The sequence below is a fragment of the Fulmarus glacialis genome, unplaced genomic scaffold (genome assembly GCF_000690835.1).
Source record: "Fulmarus glacialis isolate BGI_N327 unplaced genomic scaffold, ASM69083v1 scaffold5901, whole genome shotgun sequence".
Classification (NCBI taxonomy): Eukaryota; Metazoa; Chordata; class Aves; order Procellariiformes; family Procellariidae; genus Fulmarus; species Fulmarus glacialis.
Genome location: NW_009190755.1, coordinates 211 through 11,634, shown reverse-complemented (window position 1 = coordinate 11,634; position 11,424 = coordinate 211). Strand labels below are relative to the sequence as shown.

The window sequence follows — 11,424 nt, the reverse complement described above, 5'->3', positions numbered from 1 at the left end:
GCTTACAACCTATGGCTCAGTTTTGCCTGCAGCACAAGATACAAGATACAATACAAGATGTAATACATTTTAGTTTAGGCTGCACTTCATTTATTCCTTTCTAAAATTATTTTAAATATTACAGGGAATGTGCAGAATTTTAAATGGCATTACGGCACTTCTTAAAAGCCTTATAATATCGCTGTGGTTGCAAGTGATGCTGGTTTTGCTATAAAAGTAATTGATCAGTCTTTGTAAAAAATACATGTTTTATTTTTAAAATCCTTGCTTCTTTCAGAAATGACAGAGCTCCTGAACTGAAGGTAGGAGTTACTCTGTGCACTGAACAAATCGTGTGTGTGTGTGTTTGTTTTTGCTCTCCCATCAAAGCAGAACGCCATTTCCTCTAAAGACCTGGCAGGGACAGGGAGAGGGGGGAAGCTTGATTGTGCTCCTGCTTGTGTTTCTCTTCAGAGTCATAGAATCGCAGAGCAGCCCAGGTTGGGAGGGACCTCAAAAGATCATCTCCTCCAACCTTTTGTGGGACAGGGAGCCTAGGTGATATTATCTAGCACCCTGTCCAACCACATCTTGAAAGCTCCGGTGATGGCAGTGATGAGTCTTGTTTCAGTCACACTTCTCTTCCGTGCTTCTCCTCCTGGGGCCCTGTCCTTTGCACAGCTTCTCCCCTTGCAGCACTCATGCCACTCCCTTCACTTGGGGTGGTCAGAGGCTGCTCGCTTATGGGAGCTCCTGGAGTAAGTCCTGCCTGTTAATTCAGACCCTAGTAGCTTTTACTGTCATGGGGAATATACTCGCTGTTCACTTTCTCCTGATCTTTATTGCTTTCGTCTTGGTCTTCGTGACTCAAGTTCAGAAGTGTTGGAGAAAGTGGCAGAAGTTAAATTCTGCTGCAAAAGGTAAGAATTTAATTTTCAAATAAGTTTCTTTTTCAGTTATTGTTGTGGCAGACAGTGTACCAGAACCCAGTTCTTGGTTTAGCTTAATACATTGCAGCTTTCCTTCAGTCAGTTGCACCGACCTCTTTGTGGTTGTTGCTTCTAGCCAGCATTAACAGCCATGTCCCAAATAAAAAAAAGCCTTGCTTGCCACACATGTCATAAAGCTCTTCAGCCCCTCAAGTGATGATGAGATCAACTGCCATGATTAGAAAGTGCTAAAAAATCACTGGCTTTTTGTGACCTTTCCAAGGAGACAGATCTCATAAGGTTTATAAGAATGGGTAATAAAACTTGTTCTTTTCTATCTCCAGATGAAAAACAACTCTATTTCAGGGTTCCTGTCATCCAGATTAAATAAAAGACTCCATTCCTCTGAGAGTTTGTTTTTAACAATGAACCACATAATTTTTACATAGAAAACCAAAATTTCTTGGCCTTGCTGCTACCATTGTTGTTACAGCACTGGCAGTAACCAAAGGGATTGCTGTGTGTAACTCTCCAATGTCTGTTACTGGCCAGCATTTGCTCCCACAAAGTTTCCAGGACAAAGACTGCACATTGCTTAGCTGTGGTCTGTCTGGAACTTTATATAAACCTTAAAAAGCGCATGTACAACACTTGGAAATTAATTCCTTGGAACTTAACAAGTGCTTCACAGAAGTACACTATGCAGAATACTTAATAAGCAGTATATGCATCGCTACAACTTGGCAAAATACAAATCTAACTCGTATGGGGGTGGAGCTGCAGGCAATGGATTTCTTTAGAGAGGAGGAATTCATTTTAAGATTATGCTGCAGAACACTGAGCATGTGACTTGTAGGTTGAATTTCTCTCGGCATGTCTGCAGCATGACAAACCCTGCACCTCTAGCAGCGGGGCTGGCCAGCGCCTGCGCAGTATGTGCATCCTGCCTGGGGCAGCGCAGGGCTGCAGAACCTCCTACTGTCCTGGTGGTTCCCTTCAAAGACATTCTCTAACTCAGAGTAAAGAAAGCATGTTTACATAACAAACTGTAACCCTCTTGGAGAAAACCAAATTTATAAACTCTTTAATGTTACAAGTACCTTACCCAAACATGTTTAGATCTTTAAACTAAGAATACTAATGAGTGTGCACCTTGCTCTCCTGCAAGCACAAAAGCTAGAGAGAGATGGGTACTTTTGAAGTGTTTCTGAATGTTACTTAAGGTTGTATATGTTTTTCATTAATTTTTATGTATATATGACTTACTTCAGACACTGAGGTTACTCAAAAGTGACTTTTGTCCTAGTTAGTTAGCCCCTAAAAAGAGAGAGAGAAAAGTAATTACTTTAAGAACAGCAGCAGTTATACAGTAGCTGTAAAAGACTGCCATGCCTAACATGTAACTGACAGGTGGGGAACCTGCTGATGCGCTCTGCACTGCACCCTGCGGTGTGTCAGTCGTGTGGTTTGGATCACCGAGACAAGCGCTCCTGTCACTAGCGCCACTTCTTGAAAGCAAGTCTGACTAAAGCAACAGACGGTTCCATGTAAATAGCAGGTCTCTGCCACCAAAACAGTTCAAATAAATGTTTTATTGGGAAATGAAGTGTTACACAGGCTGAAAAACCACACCCCACCAGGATTCAACCTCTTCAAGAATGAAAACTAGCTAGATTATGTGGTTTTACACAAGACTGTCATCAACAGAGAAAGAGTTCCTGATAGTCCCCAAAGAGACAGATGACTTAAAGATACAGTCCCTCAGGGGTTCCCTCCTGCTTCTTATAGAGAACGTTCTCTTTAGACTTTTTGAAGTCTTCATTTGTTACTTTCATCCGCCGTTCCCTCAAAGCCATCAATCCAGCTTCAGTACAAATTGCCTGCAACAGAGAAAGCAAGAATCAGTTACTGTTTCTGTGCAACCCCTTCAAGCCACACCTCAGAAGACAGCAGCATCTTCACGCTGCTCCGACTGACGCTGTAGTAGAAGCAAAGAGCATTAAGAACATCAGGTTTGATACTGTTCAGTAGCACTGAAGTATGTAAAACAATCTGGATAAAGCTAGATAAGTATGTCCTTCTGTAGTCAGAGTAATGCTTCCATGACAGAAGGGCAGCTTCGTAACAACAGTATTTCCCTCCTGCAAGGAACAGATGCACCCACCTCTGTTAACCGGGCTGTGTCATCCCTCTGCAATGAGGTGATAGAGCGAAGTAATGTCATGTTTGGTTAAGCTCATTAGTGTGGTAACTCTAGCAAGGGCTCTATCTACTTTAGAAAAGCAGACTATGTATGTCTGAAGCTTCCTAATCTACAGCTGCATTTTTATCTGCTTGCAACAGCGTCTCTAAAGATGTTTCTTATCCTGCACTATCTTAAGTAATGTTTAAGGTATCTTGCATGTTTGTGCAAGATTCCACATTCCCCTTCTGATTTCCACTTTGCTACTTTTAAAATTTCATAGTCATGTAACACAGGTACGTGCTCTTGTCAACATAAGCTACCTCGTAATTACGATTTTGATAAATTTCCCATTTGTAAAGCTCAGTACGTGGCACTCATAAAAGCTAATTTTAAAGCCATTCAGCTGTCCCTCAGTGATGTAACCACAGGTAATTAGAGGAAAGTTTCAACAGACGTTTGTGGATGCAGTAAAAGTGAGATTTGATTTGTGTTTTGAAGTATAAGAATGGTGATGTACACCGACCTTAATATCTGCACCACTGAGATCATCTTTTGCCATAATCAGCTCATCCAAAGTCACATCATCTGCCAACGTCATCCTACTTGTGTGAATCTGAAAGATTCGTTTCTTCGTCTTTTCATCAGGTAGAGGGAACTCTATTTTCCTATCAATACGTCCTGTGCAAAAGGAAAGTTCAGTCTTAGGTTTTTTGCATGCAGCTGTTGGAAACGGAGCAGGAAGAACATTTCAAGGTTAGACTGACAGTAACTGTTTCTTCACAGCACAGCCAGTCATGTCTTAGAGTAGAAAGTGAGATCAGACTATTTGCAATGAGCAGGAAGCTACTGGAGCTGAAAGACACCATGCTGCTGAAAAAGTCTGTGTCATTACAGGTAGGAGACACCTCACCTGGGAACCATGAAAAACCTTCCTTGAGTCACACATAAATATAAAAAACCCAATGTGTCATAGCACAGAAAAGTATTAATCAAGTGCTTATGTTCTTCTAATAAATTTTATTCTATTCTGAGATTACATTTAGCTCTGAAGTTTAATTTTCTTCCACATACACACACACACAAAATAAATTACTGTGGCAATTCAAAGAACTATTCCTCCCTATATAACCAACCTCCTAAAAAAAAAAAAAAAGCCAAACACCAAAAAAAACCCCTCCCACCCTAACTGAAGAAGGAAGGTTTTGCATAAATAGTTCTGTTGCAAGTCCCTGCACCAGATGTTTCCTTTATGTCAGTAGGAACTTTGGATGCTCTGGTAGTCATTGTTCCAACTTTAATAAGCAATCCCTGTTTTTCTTTAGTTTTGCAGAATCTTTTCTAAAAAGGGCTGATGGCACCACATACAATATTCCAGACTATCATACACAATGGTAGATCAGTCTACTGAGCTGCTAGAAGTGCCCTGGTTGTTCAAGCAATGGTTATAATTTAAATACCCAATAGGTGTAGGAAGTTTCCTTCCAACAAATTTTAGATCATCTTAGCTTGTCTTTTCATACTGGTATAGTATTGTCTCCTCTGTACTCTAACAGCACTGTTTTTGATTTGGAAGAGGTAAGGCTAAGACAGTGACAAAACCAGACTTTTTTGAAAACACACAAACACACCTCAGCAACTTCATACTGTGGAGGTTTTTTTTTTTCTAAACTCCTCGGGTCCATGCAGTCTAGTGACTGTTCAGAGTAGTTTTGACAATTCCATCTTAAATTATCTTTGCTCTCTATCTTACCTCTATTACTTTAGAAGGAGTATCTTTACAACCTCTTCAATACTTAGGATTACTTGAGGACACTAACGGGAGGCTTAGCTTATTCCTTTGATCTTTGTGTTGCTTTCTACCTTCTGATTTAACAGACCCCACAGACATATTATGTTTCGGTACATTTTTAGTGGCCGTTTAACACCACCACTTGTGCCTGTTCAAGCTCTTGGCTCAACGTGTAATACATATGTCCAAATAAGATACTACTTCTCCCTCACTCATCCCCCAAATGATAGTAGTACACCAGGTCAGTAAGGAAGCAGACTGGTTTCCTTGCGTCAAAATCCAGGCTCTCATTGTCAAGGCTTAAGTTCTCATCTGTGAAGCACAAGTGGTACTGCCCTGCCTTCCCCAGCTGCTGAAAATGTTAACAAAATGCTGCTGCTGCACTACAGCTTGCCTTCACAATTACTTAAGATAGCTCTGCCATCTTAATACAAAAGGAACAATATTCAAATTGTTTATGTATACATAAGAGGAATTAACACATTTCTTCTCTTCCACAGGTTTTTCTCCCATTTGGAAACTTATGAATGGGTTCCAATTTTAACAGATACACCAACATAGATGATATGAGACTGGTTTGTCTCAGCAACTTGCATTCTTTTTACCAGCCCATGTTTGACAAGTTATGACAAGTCCTTTCCACAAGAAAAGGAACTTCAGCGTACACAGCGGGAAGTCTCTTACCTGGCCTGATTAAAGCTGGGTCCAGTGTTTCTATTCTGTTTGTAGCCATGATAACTTTAACATCCCCCCGAGAGTCAAAACCATCCAGTTGGTTCAGTTCTCCAGCATCGTACGCTGGATCTCTCTCTCACCACCTGAATTTGAGTCATACCTTTAAGAAAACAATATAGTCAGAAAAAGAACTATGCAAATTTAAGAACACACTTCACATAACTGCCACAAATGTATAAACAAAATAGTACTTTTTTTTTTTTTAAACACCCATAACACATTTTTTTTTTAAATTTAATTTAATGTTCACCCATAGAAAACAAAAAGCACGTTTTCAGAATCATATTGTGACATCTAGGTAAGTAAAGAGACACTGAACTATTCTTGTAGCTGGGGAAAGTAACAGCAATCACGTGAAGGAAATCTGTCCTTTTTCCATGTTTGTTATGTATTTGGAAATCTCTTTTTTCCCCTAACAAAATTAACAAATTAACATAGAAAAGGAAAAAACCCTAATTCTTAAAAGCACATGCATCCACTTCATAGAAAATACAGCTTGTCACTCATTTTTCCATGTCAGAGTTTTCCCTTATGCACGCAGTTACAACTGTACGCCCTTTAGCCTTACTAATGTGGATCCTGGTTTAACTCTGCTCTTCCTGAAACACACGTACCAGTGGCCGTATTTCTCTGCTTTGTAGCTTAGCTATTTAATTTTGCTAATATCAGACTAGATAATCTACATCTATAACAGCTCACCTGTGTTTAGGAACAGTCTGAAGCAACATAACACATGGAATTCTTCATAAATGTTATGCACTTCACCATCAGTCCAATCCTTTCTACATATGCTGAAATATATGGGGCAGAAGCTGCCTTACACTGGAGCTTCAGGCTAGCAGCTGTACAGTAATGTGTATGAGCACCTTTTTATTTATTTAAAGGACATGAGACTACTTTAAAGACTAGTTGTATTGGACAGTTCCAACCAGCCTGCAGAACTTTCAAAGTAATACAGCTTGGTGGCTGAACAATAGTTTTAGTGTGGCACAAGCAATGCTTCTCCATAACATCACACTCTGTAACTTACCATGTAGTATTCTGAGAACATAAGTATTTAGCCACCTATCTGGAGAGGCAAACAATAAATGGATATATTCTGTATTAAGTACGCTGCTTTACTGTTGAATCACTAAAGCCAATGACTGTATATTTGGATTTGCACTTAGAGAATACCATATGAACTTATACACAGCATCTCTCTCTGTTTAAGACACTCATCATAGAGATGCTACCAGGTAGCAAGAGGACAGAGGTTAAGTCTCCAGTCATACCTATTTAATATGAAAAGGTTGTGATATATTTTAGTTTCAAAGAAGTTATTTGAAGTTTTACTTGTTAAAAATGCTTACATCAAAAAGAGTATTATGAAAATGGTAGCAGAGCTAAGAAACTGAGTATCAATATGGTTGCAAAAGAAGTGTTTCTAGTAAACCTTTTATTGTCCCTGGCAATACTTGTGTGTGAAGCGGGAGCTAGAATACTGTACCTCTTTGTACCAATGGCGTCAATCTCATCAATGAAGACAATTGACGGAGCATGCTCTTCAGCCACACGGAACAGCTCGCGCACGAGCTTTGGACCGTCACCCAAGTATTTCTGTATAAGTTCTGAACCAACCACTCTCAGGAAGGTTGCTGAGGTTTGGTTGGCCACTGCTTTGGCTAGTAAAGTTTTACCTATTTTTAGTTGGAAAGAAATACTGTAATTAGTTTGGGGGGAGGTGGGGGGAGCAGGAAATGCTTTAACAAAACAGTCATATGAAATCTGTGGCAGACTTGGCAATGCTTTAATACTAGGCAAGCATAATTTATTTTACTTGTGTTAGCTCAGCACAGTTGTTACTGTACTGTAAGATACCTGTGCCAGGTGGGCCATACAGAATGACTCCTTTAGGTGGCTTTATACCCATCTCTTCATAATATTCAGGATGGGTAAGAGGAAGCTCCACAGACTCCTGCAGCACAAGAAAAACAAACCTGAGTTTTTATAAAGAGAGAGCGCTCTCCACAGAAGTTCTATGGGGATCTCAAGAACAGCATTAGTAAAAGTAATGACAGCAAAAAGAACTTAACTAATTTCAAGACAGACCTTGAAAAATACGTACCTCTGCTGCCTCCAATTCTAAGGCAGACAGCTACTCTATCTGAATAGGTCTTCCTATTATTTCCACTTGACATGTGGAAGAGAAGCAGTGAGTGTTCCCCATCCTCCAACCTAAATGCATCATGCTGAGTTTAGAACCCGGGAGTTCCTGACTCCCAAACACTCATGGAGGCCTTGGGGTGCAGGGACTCTTTATGAAAGAATGCCTTCCACCATGAGTTACCAGATACTAAAGATCAGTATTGTAAGAGCATTTGTGATTTTGGACACCCACCTTAAGCAAAAAGGTTGAGTTTTACCACGGTTCAGATAGAGCTCGGGGCGGGGGGGGAACCCAAACCACCAACGAAAAACACACACAAAACCCCCCAACCAAAAAACAAATAAGCCAAGCAAAACCAAAACAAGCCAAAAAAACCCCTACCCGCCCAATCCTTAGATTGCACGGCATCAGACACTCAAACCAACGTCTGCACTTTTTACAATTTAACTCTCATCTTGCAACAATCAATAACTTTACATGTTGTGAAATAGTACGTTATTGCACAGATTTTATGAGCTCAGGGCTCTACAGATTCCACAGCAACTGTCAAAGGTTTCTGTGCGTACAGTTTGTGAATGGGTATGCTACCCACTTAAGAGATTTAGGTCCAAGAGTCTGCCTAGCAAAATCAAATGAAGAAATGCACTAGCAAGATACAAAAGAACACTACATGCACAGCAGCTGGTCCTGCTGTTACACTTTCAAGCTCCCAGCACAACAGCTATGTTACTAGCTTACTTAACAGTGTAAATTAGTACAACTGAATACCTTGATTTCTTGAATCTGGTTGTCAAGGCCACCGATGTCAGCATATGTTTCTTGAGGAGCTTTCTCCACTTTCATCACAGTAACTAACGGGTCTGTGTCATCCATCAGGACTCCTATCACAGCATGAACCTAATTCAAGCAGTAAGAGTTGTCAAAGAAAGCAAGCAGCATTATTAATACAAGCTCAAGCCTAAACCCAATGCCCATCTACTTAGGTGCGTGAAATAAATAGCGTTAGCTCTCAGACCCTATTATTTTCAGAAAAAAAGGCCAGTTAAAAACAGCACAAGAACTTGTGCTTCATTTTATAAAAACAACTCACCTTATGATTTAGCAAAACAGAGCAGCCTGGCTCTAGCAGATCCTTATCCACAAAAGACAGAATACTGACGTAGTGTTCCGATCCTACTGATGTAGACACGATAGCATGGTTGTCATCAATGATCTCCTCCAAGGTACCCACAGACATCGGTGTTCCCCTCAGATCATCCACCTTTGATCTTTCTTCCTGTTGTCAAGAAGAATCCAAGAAACAACTCAAGAACACAGGCAAAAACATTCTTGTACAACACTGGCTCAACAGTTCACACCAAACATAACAGAACCAGTCTTTGTTATTGTTTTGCTGCCCCAAAAGGCATAAAAGCATAGGCCAGTTACAAAATCCACGATTATTTTAGTCCTATCCTATGGACACTACTATATGGATGTGCATAGCTAAAATATTCTTTTTTTCTCTATTGATGGGTATCTGGGAGCTGCACTTTGACAGACCACTAAGAAACAAAAAAACACTGTGGCCTCACCTGTAGTAACCCATGCTTGGACTAAAACATTAAACCACTAGAAAAAATCCTCTGTTTTCTGGATAGTAATTGAAATTTAATGAAGAATTGTAATATACATAATATGTTTGTATTGACTTACACATTCATGGCACTTTATTTCCATTGCTTTTGTATGAAGTAGTTTACGTTACAGTACTTACTCTAATATTAGAAGTAACAGTTCATTCAAACCTCACCTCTTGTTTTTCTTCCAAAGGTTTCATCTGTTCTTGATTTCTAATAAATTCTTCCTCCATTAAGAGATAATCTTTAATTCTCTCCAATTTCAACAATTTGAGCCTGCACTGTGTGTGAGGAGTCACTGTAATCAAAGTAGAATCACAATATTGTAGACCAAGTTTGACATGGTACCAACTATTCACTAATTCCTTACCGGAAATTCTGCTTTATTTTCTGACAATAACTTCTATATGAGCAGCAGTCACTATTACACTTGTCCCACTGTAATTCTAGGTAAAAAACATTTTCAAAGATAATGTTTCCCCTGCATTTCTCCTCATCTCAATTTCTCTCTCTCTTACCTGGGAATTCATGGGCTGCATCTCGCATAAAAATAACCTTATTTTGTGTTTTTACGTTAATTACAAATAATATTACATTTGGCCTTATGTTTAATCATTTGCAACCTACGTACAGCCAGATCTAGGGCAGAGGACGGCTCTGCACTTCTCGAAGAGCAGACAGTCCACAGGACTGCTGGGGCAGGCAGAATGCTTACCCAGGGGGAGTTTGCTGGCAGCATCTGGTCCCTTTGTTTTCTTCTTCTTTTTCCCCACTCTGGTTGGAACTGGAGGTTCATATTTCTTCTTCTTATCCTTATCCATAAAAAGAATTCCATTAAAAAAAAAAATCAGGATATTAACAATGAAAAAATACACACAGATGTTAGGTGCACAGACTGAGAGAGGGCTCAGTTTAAGCTGAATGGCTACGTAGCAAAACTGTCTCTTCTATGATATATAGCGAGAAACCCAAAAGCAGTATTATTCTTATTTTTTAAGAAAGTTCAAAAATTTCTTCTGCTCCTTATTTTACATCCCTTTTTTTAATTTAGATTTCTGCCAATTTTCAGTGAATATAGAACATAAAAGACTGAAGCCTGAAGTAAATCACAAACAAAACTCATACGTGAAAGGATGAGGAAAATATTGACTCTGAACGTTTCTGTTGCATTTTAACCAACAGGTAACATGCATTCAGTTTGGCAGCTTAGGCATGGCTTGCCACATACATTATACTTGCATCTCCAAAGGAAACTGGAAAGGCCTCTAAGGTTCCACAACATGAAGTACAGACCTCATGCAGGTGACAGTATGATGTCATTTTCAAACCAAAACCAGTTACCTAAGTGACAGCTTGAAGTCAACTAGTCTTTCCTAACCCAGACAGATTTATAGTTTTATTCTTTTTAAAAATAAATTACTACTGCCAAATAATTTCAGCCTTCCTTTACCGTTAAGCCCCTTTTTTATTTTTGAACAGCAACCTGTTTTCTCCAATATGCACCCAGAAAAGATAAGACATTTCATCAAAACTAGCTAGAGCTTAATTTTATGCAGTTCCGAGTACAAGAACAAAACAAAACAAAAAAAGTAAAATAAAACCTACTGCAGCCAGCCTCCGTAGTAGCACACCTGTTGTTCATTCTGTAAGTAAAAGCATTTGTTTTTAGTTACCTTGTCATCCTTCTTGCCACCACCAGGACCGTGTCCACCACTCTGACTTTGACCCTAAGTAAAAATTAAAAAACAAAAACATAACAACAGCCAAATATAAGTACACTACTATGAATCTTGAAACCTATAGACAGTTCCATGTAAACAAATGCCATAATTAGATTTCTCCTATCTAAACAAAGTAGTAATACATTCCAATTAATTGTCAAAAGTCAGTGAATAAAAAGCATGTGCACTTATGGGGCAGGGAAGGACATGTTTATTGGTGTGTTTTTGACTCATACAGCACTGCATTGTCTTGCTACATCATAGTTCTAGCTCATTCCTTGCTAGTGTAAATTAACGAGCACCACTACCACGAAAAGT

The 11,424-nt window shown here is 39.4% G+C and overlaps 1 protein-coding gene across 1 annotated transcript; it reads right to left on the bottom strand.

Moving 5' to 3' along the window:
- Positions 1 to 2,482: 2,482 nt before the first annotated feature.
- PSMC1 (proteasome (prosome, macropain) 26S subunit, ATPase, 1) lies at positions 2,483 to 11,112 on the bottom strand (the record flags this gene model as incomplete). Its single annotated transcript, XM_009586395.1, is given in 11 exon segments — positions 2,483 to 2,788; positions 3,617 to 3,771; positions 5,567 to 5,665; positions 5,668 to 5,717; positions 7,107 to 7,296; positions 7,478 to 7,574; positions 8,535 to 8,663; positions 8,857 to 9,042; positions 9,559 to 9,683; positions 10,101 to 10,197; positions 11,059 to 11,112. Coding segments are annotated over 11 exon segments (1,317 nt in total), but the record flags the coding sequence as incomplete, so codon positions are not given.
- Between the last annotated feature and the right edge of the window lie 312 nt (positions 11,113 to 11,424).